The sequence below is a fragment of the Aspergillus candidus genome, assembly GCF_002847045.1.
Source record: "Aspergillus candidus strain CBS 102.13 unplaced genomic scaffold BDW47scaffold_51, whole genome shotgun sequence".
In the NCBI taxonomy this organism is placed as follows: domain Eukaryota; kingdom Fungi; phylum Ascomycota; class Eurotiomycetes; order Eurotiales; family Aspergillaceae; genus Aspergillus; species Aspergillus candidus.
Genome location: NW_020194056.1, coordinates 152,526 through 165,033, shown reverse-complemented (window position 1 = coordinate 165,033; position 12,508 = coordinate 152,526). Strand labels below are relative to the sequence as shown.

General features: G+C 55.7%; 3 protein-coding genes and 1 non-coding gene across 4 annotated transcripts; 2 read left to right on the top strand and 2 right to left on the bottom strand.

Moving 5' to 3' along the window:
- The first annotated feature begins 2,000 nt into the window (after positions 1–2,000).
- BDW47DRAFT_133825 (F-box and WD domain protein) lies at positions 2,001–5,500 on the top strand. The gene is made up of 2 exons (XM_024817938.1): positions 2,001–2,628; positions 2,727–5,500. Exons 1-2 carry the CDS (start codon positions 2,388–2,390, stop codon positions 5,024–5,026), a joined length of 2,541 nt encoding a protein of 846 aa, XP_024669146.1. The 5' UTR covers positions 2,001–2,387; the 3' UTR covers positions 5,027–5,500.
- A 683-nt stretch (positions 5,501–6,183) lies between these two features.
- Positions 6,184–7,860, bottom strand: BDW47DRAFT_133822 (uncharacterized protein; the record flags this gene model as incomplete). Its single annotated transcript, XM_024817937.1, has 2 exons — positions 6,184–6,284; positions 6,354–7,860. The coding sequence occupies 2 exons, from the start codon at positions 7,858–7,860 to the stop codon at positions 6,184–6,186; spliced, it is 1,608 nt and encodes a 535-aa protein (XP_024669145.1).
- A 235-nt stretch (positions 7,861–8,095) lies between these two features.
- BDW47DRAFT_133820 (involucrin repeat protein) lies at positions 8,096–11,291 on the bottom strand. Its single transcript, XM_024817936.1, has 3 exons — positions 10,991–11,291; positions 8,498–10,930; positions 8,096–8,442 (listed from the first exon to the last, which is right to left on the bottom strand). The coding sequence occupies exons 1-3, from the start codon at positions 11,153–11,155 to the stop codon at positions 8,329–8,331; spliced, it is 2,712 nt and encodes a 903-aa protein (XP_024669144.1). The 5' UTR covers positions 11,156–11,291; the 3' UTR covers positions 8,096–8,328.
- A 1,129-nt stretch (positions 11,292–12,420) lies between these two features.
- BDW47DRAFT_t122 lies at positions 12,421–12,494 on the top strand. Its single transcript has one exon. It is a non-coding gene; the product is annotated as a tRNA-Val (tRNA).
- Positions 12,495–12,508: the final 14 nt, after the last annotated feature.

Sequence of the window (12,508 nt, the reverse complement as noted above, 5' to 3'; positions counted from 1 at the left end):
TAACAAATATGTCAAATGGAATAAATAAAATATGATGACTTATGCCTCAAGATGAAAGATCTCAATTAAGACCAGACAGAACTCAAGATGGTGGCCGTGTTCAGTCCTCAATATCAGGGGACTCTGGTCTTCCATCCTCCAGTGTCCAACCCAAAGATCATCCTGATCGACCAGGTTCCAATATACAATATCGGGGAGTCGTCCCGTCCGTGGATAAGGAGGTGCTAAGGTCAGAGATGTTCATCCGACGGTCACATCCAAATGGAGGGAGACAGGGAAGAAAAACCCGGCAGTTCCTCATGATCAATTTCTTCAAGGTTTCGGCAGGGATCGGCTGCATCACTCATTTCCCTTGATCATTTGTTCCATTTCTTCTTCTTCTTTTTCTTTTTTTCTTTTTTTTGCTTTTTCGCCTGTCTTTCCTGTAATGCGGTTTCGATCTCAAAGGTGCATGCGGCACATCAGGGAATAATCCCCCCCACCATCCACTAAGTAGGGATTAGAGAACCTAACAGAACCAAGGCCGAAACGGGGTGGAGGTCTGCATGAGGACCACCACTGCCATTAGCCATGGAGACTCAAGACTGAAAAGAACGTTCGCATTCTCAAACACCAAGCGTTTGGAAAGTCCGACTAGCTCATGACCTAGTCCGACCCGAGCGTTGCGCCGAGGGGAAGAACTTAAGACGTTTGGTGTCGATGGTGGGGGCGCGGGTTGACCTGACGATTGAAACTGGATGGATATATAGATCGTCGCTCTCCCATGCCGCATGTGGCAGCCTCATGTTTCATCATGATCCCAACTCCACGTCGAGAGGAATTCAAGGAAGAAACGGCATTCCTGGTCCGGATGGGTTATGGCTGTATCTCAATTGAACAGGCATTTGGTAATCAGACGGAGTGTATTGATCCTAGACCGGTTGTCTTCTTCTTCTTTTCAACCCTTCAACTGATCGATCCTTCAACCAACTCCTATTATGTCAACTATAGTGCCTCATCATCCTTGGAACCACCATATACCTTGCTTTCCTTTCCTTTCACTCCTTAAGCCATCTCTTTGCATCCTGGACTTCTAGGGTCTTCCCTGTCGCATCTGCGTAGCGCTTAGGTACTGACTGATAGGAGAAGACCGACATGATGGTGAAGAGGGGATTGTTTCTTTGTTCCTTTCGCCTTTTCCTTGTCCATTTTCTCTTACTTGATTCGTATCGCGTGCAAACAACCGGTCAACGGTTGAATCAATCCCCGCAAATCCAAAAATAATTAAAGAAAAGAAGAAAGAAGAAAAAGACTCATCAGCGGGACCATATCCATCTGGGTGGCGTCTGGGCGATAATACAACGTCCCATCTTTGATTCTGCAAGATGCTCCTTCGACCTAAACCTTGGGCACTGTCGAAAGTGGCATTGCATGCATCGGGTAGCATGGAGCAGCGCCCTATCCACGGTGATGTAGAATCCCTCAAGAAGACAGGCCAAATCAACCAGCTCCTTGCGTGGAGCGATCGCTATTATCGGTTCTTGAACCCCCCTCACGGGATCGGAAGTAGAACCCGGATGGGCAGAAAGAAACTAACCATCTAAGAGACGAACCTTTTCGAATCCCTTCTGTTGAGACCATGCCAAAGGTCAATGTGGATGATGTCTGACGGAGCTCTCTGGAAGAGTTGGGTGTTCGCGCAGGGACATCACTAGCCAGTCGATCTGCGGATGAAAGGTGGACAACGCGAGAAGCATGAAGGTTAGCCATGTCATGTCAGCTTGGCATATTTATAGTAATGTGGATCATCCAATCCATGTCAGTAAAGCAGCCAGATGGTTGAAGTTGTTGGTTCAAGTCATGACAGATACTGGTCACAGGGCTGGGATATCGACCTACCCAAACGGGATTAGCCTTGGAGGAAGAACCTCATCCATCCAACTCTGGCTTCCTCTCTTACTCTTCTCTCTCTTCTCTCTTCTCTCTTCTCTCCATCTCTCTCTCTCTCTCTCTCATTGTCCCCACAATCCTTCCTCCTGAAAATTGCTTCTTCTTCCCTTTCGCCCACCTTCCGGACTTTCCCGTCTCCCCATCCGCTGAATCGACCCCACCCTTAATGAGTGTATGAAGTATTAGGTCCTTTGTTTGGACTTCCGTATGTGGGTCCCGCAATAATACTCCCCAACCTCCTGTCTCTTTCGACGTCGTTTGAGGGCCCACTCTCTCCCGGTCAGAGAACTGCGAGGTCTAGCGGGGCTCCCTTCGTCTGGCTTCTTGTGTCGATACTTGGCCCGTTCGATAACGTTCAAATCCCGTCGATCCGACTTCTAAAGATAGGAGGATCAAGGGACTCTCAAACTACTTACGACCCTCCTCACCGGTCAGTGGAGACCACCCAGCGAAGATTCATGGCGAGGGAGTCTACAGCCCCAGACCCTTCCTTCCCTCGCCTCTTGCAGCCTCAGGGCTCCAACCATACCCCTTCCGATCTCCCCGCTTCCCGGCCATCGTCCACGCCCTTCCGCTTGGACGAGGGCTACTCCGACGAAACCAAGAGTCTGCCCGACAAAGAACTCTTCCCCCCGCCCACAAACGATGGGATGACCGTACCTGGTTGGCTTCTCGCAAACAGCGAGGAAGAACGAGCCGGTGAGTCGGCGAACCGTTGCCAGCGCCGCTCGTGTGCTGGCCACGGCGTTTTGGTGGTGTATGATGCTGACGGATCATCGTGTTTTCTTTAATTGTAGAGCTCGCGTATAATCTCCTACGAACCGTACGCACCTCCACTGTGGCAGCAGTCGTCGATCGCCTGGCCCCCTTACTACACATGGACCCCGTCTTCAAGCTCCCCCCGGAGATCACCTCCGAGATCTTCTCCTACCTCGACCCGCATACCCTTCTCACCGCGTCGTTGGCCTCTCGCGCGTGGCGCGGTCGGATCTTTGATTCCCGCCTGTGGAGGGACTTGTACATCGGAGAAGGATGGCGCGTCAATATCGATAAAATCCACTCGTTCGAGCAGGCCCACTCGGGGCTTCCGTCACCCCAGTCCCGCAAATCGCGCCCACGACATACCGACACGGATTCGGAAGAACCGAAGCAGAAGAAGCGGGTGCCCCCGAGCTGGCTGGATTCACGGAGCACCGACGCGTCGCTCCAAGACAATGGACCGCACGCGACGGCGGAAGCAGATACAGAGGGGGACTATCACATGAGCGACGCGTTGATCGACCGCAGTTTCCCAAGCTCGGCGGAAGACCAGTCCCTAGGACGCACCGGCAGCAGTAGCAGCAGCAGCAGCAGCAGCAGCAGTCGCGATTCGCAGTCTGAGATTATGCGGCCCATGACGGACAGGTCCACGTCGCCAACATCCAATCTCCTCCTTCGTTTCAACAGTCTCACCAAGATCAACTGGCCCCATCTTTACCGTCAACGGAGGCGCCTGGAAGAGAATTGGAACAAAGGTCGCTTTACGAATTTCCAACTGCCGCACCCCGCGCACATGGACGAAGCCCACCAAGAATGCGTTTACGCGATCCAATTCTCCGGCAGGTGGCTGGTCAGTGGAAGCCGTGATCGGACCGTGCGAGTCTGGGACCTGAACACCAAAAGGTTATTCTACCGGCCTCTGGTCGGCCACACGAAATCGGTGCTCTGCCTCCAATTTGACGCCCGGCCGCAGCAGGACGTCATCATCTCCGGCAGCAGTGACAAGAATGTCATCATCTGGCGCTTCTCCACCGGCCAGAAGATCCACGAGATCGAGCGGGCGCACAATGACTCGGTCTTGAACCTCCGGTTCGATGACCGGTTTCTCGTCACCTGCTCCAAGGACAAGCTGATCAAGGTGTGGAACCGACGCACCCTCGCACCGACGGACCCGGATTATCCAGTGGCCTGTCGGAGTTCCGGCGTCACCTACCCGTCCTACATCGTCGACACGAGCGAGATCCCGTCGCCCATCCTGGAGGCGCAGATGGCCCGGGACCACATCCAGACCTTGGCGCCGTACGCTCTCCTCATGACCCTAGAGGGACACGGGGCGGCCGTCAACGCCATCCAGATCAGTGACGACGAGATCGTCTCCGCGTCGGGCGATCGGCTGATCAAGATCTGGAGCCTCCGCAGCGGCGCTTGCAAGAAGACCCTGGTCGGCCACGAGAAGGGCATCGCCTGCGTGCAGTTCGACAACCGGCGCATCATCAGCGGCAGCAACGATGACTCCGTGCGCATCTTCGACCACGTCTCGGGCGCCGAGGTCGCCTGTCTCCGAGGCCACCTCAACCTGGTCCGGACCGTCCAGGCCGGGTTTGGGGACCCCCCGGGCGCCGAGGAGGCCATGCGACTGGAGGCTCTGGCCGTCGACAACCAGTTCTGGGACGCCCACCGTGCCGGCGCGCCGGTGGACCTCGGCCCCGGAGCCCTCCGGCGGGCGGGTCACACGCAGAACACGGCCGGGTCCCGCAACCCACGCGACATCAAAGCCCTGGGTGCCACGATCCCTCCCGGCGGGGGCGGCAGCAAGTGGGGGCGCATCGTTTCGGGCTCGTACGACGAGTCCATCATTATCTGGAAGAAGGACAACGAGGGCCACTGGGTCGTCGGCCAGCGCCTGCGCCAAGCCGACGCCGCCGACAACATTGCCAATACGCACCTGGGCGCGGCTCACGGTCCGGTCCGCGGCAACGCCTTCGCCCAGCAGGCTCAGGCCCAGGCCCAGGCCCGGGCCCAGGCTCGCGCTCAGGCGCAGCGAGCAGTGCAAGCTGGCGCCTCCACACCGACACTCCATCCTGCAGTCGCCAGCATCCCCGCCCCAGCCGTCCCCGCCGCTCCGAACCCGCATCTCCAACCCCAGCAGCACGCACCGCCCCGTCCACACCGACCCGCCACTGGTCCCCCGACGCAGCCGACATCCCGCATCTTCAAGCTCCAGTTCGACGCGCGCAAGATCATCTGCGCCAGCCAGGACCCGCGCATCATCGGGTGGGACTTTGTCGCGGGGGATAACGAGATTGAAGAGGCGTGTCAGTTCTTTAAGGGGTTATAGTTACCTACCTCACTTGCGGTTGACGCATACTGTCGACTCTACCTACCTACCTACCTACCTACCTACCTATATCTATTCTTCCCTCTACCTACCCTACCTCTACAAGATCATCACCATATATGGACAGACAAACCTCCATCAAGATGATCCAATCCAAAGGTAGACCCTGATGAACAAACTTAATCTTCTTCCTTTAATCCTTTCTTTCTTCCTTCTCTGTCAATATTGATTTGCATGTGAGCGAATGAATGGACAATAAATCAGTCGGTCTGTCAATAAATAAACAAGCATAGGGTTTCGATTTCTCATAGCGGAATTGTCTTCTTCTTTCTTCTTTCTTTCTTCTTTCGTTTCTTTTTTCGTTTCTCCATCTACCTATTTCATTTATTTATCTACCTATTTTATTATTCATCTATCTATCTATCTATCTATTTATTATTTATTCACCTTTGTTAGCTGGGGGATGATGATTTTCATCTAGTATCTATTCATTGGCTATATATATCCATTAATTGGTCCTTAATTGATATGTTATTTATTACCAACTATTAAATTTCCTCATTCATTCTACTCTATCCAATCCACAAATCCATTGCCCAATCGTGGTATTCAGAACCAATACATTCTAGTTGTTAACTAAGTATCTTCTTATATCAACTTTTTATGTACATGGCCACTACTCCTCGGACCCAAACTATAAAAGTTTGAAAGTAGGAATATTGCTATGAGCGAGATTACATACCTACCTACTAATCTATATCCGATAGGAAACAAAGAAGAAAAAAAGAATAACACTCGACCTTTCCAACTACCAACTAGTGAATCAATCAAGACTGGATAGCAATAACAGCATAGTTCTATATAAAATATGGACCAAAACGATAAGAACAAGGACAAAAAGTGAGACAGTAATGTATATACCGGCATTACAACGCATGCATGCCGTTCTCCAAGACCAAAAAATCAATCAAGCTAGGTATGAGCTGCTTTCTTTTTTTCTCAAACAGAAAGACGAAAGAGAGATATAGAGAGAGGGAAAGGAACAAAAAGAGAGGAAAGGAGGAATACCCAGCCCACCCCAAACAAGACACATTGGTAGAGAGTGTGTACAGAGTCAGTCCAAGATGCATCCAACCCAGTAAACAACCCACTAACACCTAAGCAATCACACCATCAACGACTAGCACATTTCTCGCCGCAAACCCTCGAAACGACCTCCATGCATCCCCCAACCCCCACCAGCGTCCACCGACACCTCCTGCACCTCCTGCACCTCCTGCACCTCCTGCACCTCCTGCACCTCCTGCACCTCCTGCACCTCCTGCACCTCCTGCACGCACTGTATCATTGCCCACATTAGCGTTCCCATGGGCGTTCTCGACGCTACTGACATTTGAAATGCAGCCGTGGGCGGTCATGTAGGTCTCGTTGGACGGGTAGAAGAGTGTTTCCTGCTCGGGGGCGGAGCCGCAGGAGCAGCAGAGGTAGGTGTTGATTAGCTGTTTGGAGTGGTGCCAGATGGTGGTGTCTGCGTGTTGGTCTGGGGGAGATCGGGTTGTTATTAGTGAGCAGCTTGTTGGGGGGTCGATGGTGTAGCCTAGGACTGCTCTGGATGCGCGGGGCTGGGCTGTGATGGGTTGGGAGGAGCAGGAGTGATAGTGTGAGAGGGGTGGACAGGTAGTGCGGACTGAGGGCCGGCTTGCTGGGCCCGTCGTCGCCGCTACATGGCGGAGGAGCGCAGCGAGTGCACCTTTCGGCGCTGGGGAGTCAACACCTGCTTCACGGTTGAGATATTGGTTCCGCCAGTCCAGCAAGATGCCGCCTCGCTGCCTCGCGCCGTGACCATCTCGGGTGAGGGATGTGTTCTGGGCACCACTATCAACGGCGCCATTGATGAGACTGCACTCCGCGACGGGAAGCGTCCCCCGATGGAACGGATGGCTCTCCAACCCTCTACCTCCCATGTGCGTCCCGTGACCACTATTCCGGTATGGAAAGCGACCCTGGACTATCGTGCCGTCCTCCGCTCTAGCAAGCCGAGACAGCTGCAAGTTCGGCCGGGTCTGCACAGCTGCAGCGGAGCCAAACAGCCTGCGCAACCATTCCCCATAGGAAGCAGCGCGCCTGCGACGCCTGTTCGCGGAGGGCGGATCCCCCCTTTGAGTCTGTCTATGCGACGGGGCGGAGCGAACAGCATACTGCGTCGCAAAACACATCGCCTCCGGCGTCCCAAACGAGGGCAGTCCCGGCGGCGTAGCAGGCCTCACCGGCGGCGGATACTTAGGCTGCGCCGGGCTCACAGGAGACCCAAAATCCCCCGGCCACTTCGACATCCGAGCAGTGGACACAGTATCATCGAGACTGGTGGCTTTCAGGTGTTGGCGAAGGGTCGTGCGCGACGACTCATCCGGCAACGAGACCTCTTCTTCGTCTTTCTCACTGTCCGTCGAGCATGGCGCGTGGTTATCCGACCAGAACATCGATTGCCACCAGCGGTCTTTGCTCTTCTGCGCCGCACCACCAGGGTCAGAACCGTGTTGGGCTAGATGGGACGCGGGATCCGACGTGCGAGACAGGAACATCGCCATGTTGGCGGCTTCTCGGGCGTCCAGGCTGCTTTTCACTGTGCTGCTGAACTCTGAATGGCGGGGATGGCCTTCAATGGCGGAATTGGTTCGCGCGGCATTGTAGATAGAGGTCTCGTCGGTGGGGCACGACAGGGAGTACCCCTGGTTGGTGTCTGGGTTGGCATCTTCGCTGGCGCGATGGCTTTCGAAAACTATGATGTTTTCGTTGGATTCTGATGGCGGTGGCGTGGACTGACATGAGGACATGCTGCCAAGGGTTGAGACCATAACAGGTCTGCCACTCGGGTTCAGAGGGGCGTGGTAGGACCGTGAGATGGGATACCTTCGGGGCACTCACGGTATAACTTGATGTCAATCTCCAACCATGATGGGGAGTGTGCCAGTGCATCGCACTTTCCTAGTGTAAGGGAATGACTACAATCGGAAGGCGCAGAACTCGCATTATAAGCAGGACAAAGGGGCAACTCAAATGACCATCAGAGATCAACGAAGCAAAGTATTATAATACGAAATCATCTAAAGCTTATATACACCCAATCAATCAGCAACCGAGAGGGGGAATCAAATGGTAAAACAGATGGTAGAAACATAGAGCATGTGACAATCAGGCATTAATATGTACGGAGAATGGATATCATAGAAGAAAATCAACAATGGGGTAACCGAGAAGGGTAACAGCATGTAACGAGAACGGAAAAGGGGATATCATGATGTTCATGTCGCTACGCCCGGGGTGGTGGGTTGGCTCGCAGCCGCGGCCGCGTTGGCCTGCTCTTTCTTCAAAGATCGGATCAGATTTTCAAGCCTGCGGCGTTCTTCCTGTTCGGCCTAAACGGGGATCAGTATGACTGGAGGGAAATATCTGGTACTTGTTGGAACTCACCTTGAGGATCCTCATGTTCTCAATCCGAGTATCGCGCATCATCTTCTTGAATTCGTTCTTGAGCACCATGGTCGAGGTGGTCTCCGACGTGGTCCCGTCGCGCGACATGGGCGCGTGGTGGATGCCCATCCACTGGATCCGTTCCTCGTTGATCTGGGTCTCCAGCTGCTCGCAGCGGTCCCGGAGGGAATCGATGACCCCTTCGAACCGCTCGCGCTCCTTCTCGAACTCAATACTGGCCTTGGTCATGCTTTCGTAGTCGTCGACGGTCTCGCGAAGCTCCTTCTCCAGCATCTGCACCCGTCGGTCGGAGGTACCGCCGCCCGGTTTCCCGGCCTTCAGGCCCGCGAGCTCTTCCATGAGCTCCAGATTGCGGGTGTTCAGCGCGTCGATCTCCTCCTGGATCCCCGAGTTGGCCGCCGCCGCGGCCCGCTCGGACCGGGAACCATACGCCCCGTCCAGCTCCGCCTTGGCCATGGTCAGCTCCGTCTGGAGGCGGGCGACCTCACCCTCCATCTGCGTCAGTTCGGTCTGCAGGTGGGTGGCGTCCGCCTCGGCGCGGGTGCGGCCGTCGGTGGCTTCTTGGAGCTGAGATTGGATGTCCGACCGGAGTTGTTCCATGGAGGCCTGCAGTTGCGCGACTTCGCCCTCGGCTTGGGCGCGCATCTCCATCGACTCGCGGACGCGGGCGTCCGATTCGGAGCGGATCTGCTGCATGGCGGCTTCGAGTTCCGCCATCTGCTGCTCCGAGCGCTCGCGCGCCTCGGCGGCTTCTTCCGCCCGGGCATCGGCCTCGCTGTGGAGCTGGTCGATGACGCCTTGCAGGCGCTGAATCTCGCCGTCGGCGTGCGCGCGCACCGCGGCCATCTCCTCGGGGTCGCTGGTCGGCTGGGATCGAAGCGCCTCCAGATCCGACTCCAGACGAGCCACCTCGCTCTCGGCGCGCAGACGGGCCTCGTGGGCCTCGGCCTGGGCCGCGCGGTCGCGCTCCAGCTCCTGCACGATGGCTTGCAGGCGGACCAGTTCCGCTTCGGCGTGCGCACGGGCGTCCTTCTCGGCGGACAGAGCGCCGGCATCCTCGGCGGGCACGCTGCGTTGTTGGTGGTCGGACAGCTCGCGGCGGACAGCCTCCAGCTGGCCCACGACCAGACCCATCTCGTCTTGGGACCGCTGGTGGTCGCGTTCCGTGCCCTCAAGGTCCTTGCGGACGTGCGCCAGCTGCTCGACCAGGTCGCCGATATGGGCGTCTCGCTCGGCGTCGGACTTGGAGTTGAGCTCGCGCTGTTGCTGGATCTGGGTGGTCAGGATGCTCTTCTGGTCCAGAAGCCCCTCGATGCGGCGCTGGAGCCCGTCCAGTCCAGTCCCCAGGTAGGCCAGTTGCTCCGACACGCCGCCGTCGGCCGCCTCCGGCGGCGGGGGAAGGGTCTGGGAATGCGGCAGGCCGGACTGAGCCACAATGTCGAAGATGCGCGCGTTGAGGTCCCCGAGGTGGGCGACGGACGGTCCGTCGTCCCCGCCCCGGGTCGGCGTGGCGTCTGGGGGCGGGTGGGCATGGATCATCCCGAGTGCGCTGGTGATGTAGGCCAGATGGGCCTCTAGACCGGCGGTTGGATCCGTTGGGCTGCCCCGGTCCGCGGGGAGGGGGGCCGCGTGAAACTCACTGTCCGGGTTGGACCGGGAGACCTGATCGCGCATCCGCGCGCTGAGCTCCTCGAGCCGTCGCTCCATGCTCTGCACAGCGTCCAGGCCGAGCGCGCTGGGCGCGCTGGGCGTGCTGGGGTCCGCGGGGACGGGTGGCGCCCGCCTCGCATAGCCGAACTCGTCGCCGGGGTCAAAGGGGCGGTACAGGCTGCGGTCATCGAACTCGTCCACGCTGCCCTGGGTGTTGTGGCTCGAGAGGCTCTCCGGGGTGTGGGGGATGTTGTTCTTGGGGTTCTTCTTCAAGCCCTTGTGAGTCAGCTGCAGCACACCGGCGGTGTGCTCGAGCAAGCGGCGGTGGATGGTTGCGACGCGGCCCTCGACGCTCCAGATCTCGTGGGCCAGCTCGTCGCATTTACGCGAGCTCACCGCCAGCTCCTCGTCCGCCTTGTCCTGGGAGCCAGGAGTGCGGCCAAAGATGCTCCCACTCCGACGATGGGACTTGGGCGAACCCCCCGCGGCGTACTCCTCACTGCCCCTGGGACTCTTGGCGCCGTATAGCCGGTTGAGGGAGGAGGCGGCATCGCGCAGTTTCATCTCCAGCGCCAACTTCCGCTTAGCGCCGTCCATGCGACCGGCGAGGAACTTGTGCTCTTTCTTCAGCGACTCGACCTCCTCGAGGGACAGGATCTCGTAGTGGGCACTGTCGCCCATGGCGGTCTCGGTGAGTAAGTACATGGTGACGGGATCGTTGGCGTTCAGGAGGGCGGAACTGCGCGGGTGTGTCGGATTCAACTGGTCCCGGTTAGCGACTTGCGGGGGACGATCGTGGGGACGATCGTGGGGACAACTTACCGGGTTATATCGCGGCGATTCCCCCTGAAGCCCATCGACGTTGTTTTGGTAGCCATCGAGAAGGACCTTGGACGGGGGCGGCTGCGGAGGGCCCACGGAGGTCGCAGAATAATGGCGGGGGTCGCCATAGGAGGACTGGCTGGTTCGGAAGTCGAACCCGTTCATGGTGAGGACTCAGGAGGGTATGAGGGATGAGGAAGAGGGACGATAATTCGAAAAAAAGAGAACGGTCGCGATAAAAAAAACCCAATCGACAGGAAGCGAATGACTCGAGTCAGGGGCGAGGAAACGATCAAAGCCGGGCGGAGACAGTATCCATCATTCTGTGTTTACCATGAACCGGATCGGGTGGGAAGCGAGCCGCCAAGTAAGGAGTGAGCTGAGTGAGGGAGAGACGGGGTAATCGTCTGTGTAGTTGAGGAGAGTCAAGAGAGTCGATGGAGAGAAAGTCGACTTTATCCAAGAGAAAGAACTGGAGAGTGGATTTGAACCAACGAGTGAACAAAGAGGAGGAGTGGAGAAAAGAACGGGGGATGGAGAGGAGGAAGAAGGGGAAAGAAAGAAGAGAGAGAGAGAGAGAGACTAAGAGTGAAGGGAAATGAGGATCACGAGAAGATCTGCGAATGGCTGAGTCGGCCGCCCCATCACGAACCTCAGTAACCATGACGCTGTTCTCTCTCTCTCTGCTTCTCTCTCTCTCTCTCTGTGGGTGTCTTTTGGGGAGATTGACTAATTTCTTTCCCTCTGGATTGCCATCTGATGAGATTTCTCCGAAAGGTCCATGATAGATCTAGTGACCTGCAAGGCGTGGTTGGATCTATCAGGATTGAGACCCTGTTTAAGAACCAACCACCTATTTTCCCAACGGTCGCATGTGGACAGACAGCGGTGATGACCGTGGAGTAGTCTCCGAGAAAGAAAGAATCGAGAGAAGAATTGACAGAATGCAGGATGACAGATGCCGGGATGTTTGAAGTCATCCCTGGATACCAGATTCCCACAGTGGGCCATGGAGAGGAATGACATGCATGACAGCCTGACAGGGACTGCAGAATGGAGAACTCAGTCGAGGGAATGCTTGATATGTATATCTTCTATCCATCTACTAAATTCTACTGATCATCTATCAATCTATATTATCTTCACTCCGTATTCACCCATCGATCTATATATATTAGAAGAGTCTGTCAGATCATTAATCTCGAGACGGATAGAGACAGATAGAAGAGGGTTGATTGGCTGTCAATTGGCCATTCCTCCTGATTCTTTACAATCTTCATCTAAATGAAATTACAGGATCTGATCTGATCCATTTGACTGTTCCGGTTTCTCAATTCGTTGTTGGTTCAATCCATTAAATTAATTCGTATTGATGGTTACAGCGATTACAATGACTACAAGTACATTCAGGAATCATATGACGTCAAACAGGCCGGATGGATTAGTTGGTCATATCGTTTGCTTAACACGCACAAGGTCCTGGGTTCGAGCCCCAGTCTGGTCATTTTTTATTTCTTA

Excerpts from the sequence above, each read along its gene's own strand:
- BDW47DRAFT_133825 (XM_024817938.1), top strand. The coding sequence starts at position 2,388 with ATGGCGAGGGAGTCTACAGCCCCAGACCCTTCCTTCCCTCGCCTCTTG. Across the intron at positions 2,629-2,726 it reads CAGCGAGGAAGAACGAGCCG|AGCTCGCGTATAATCTCCTA; the intron begins GTGAGTCGGCGA and ends CTTTAATTGTAG.
- BDW47DRAFT_133820 (XM_024817936.1), bottom strand. The coding sequence starts at position 11,155 with ATGAACGGGTTCGACTTCCGAACCAGCCAGTCCTCCTATGGCGACCCC. Across the intron at positions 10,931-10,990 it reads AATCGCCGCGATATAACCCG|TTGAATCCGACACACCCGCG; the intron begins GTAAGTTGTCCC and ends AACCGGGACCAG. Across the intron at positions 8,443-8,497 it reads AGAACATGAGGATCCTCAAG|GCCGAACAGGAAGAACGCCG; the intron begins GTGAGTTCCAAC and ends ATCCCCGTTTAG.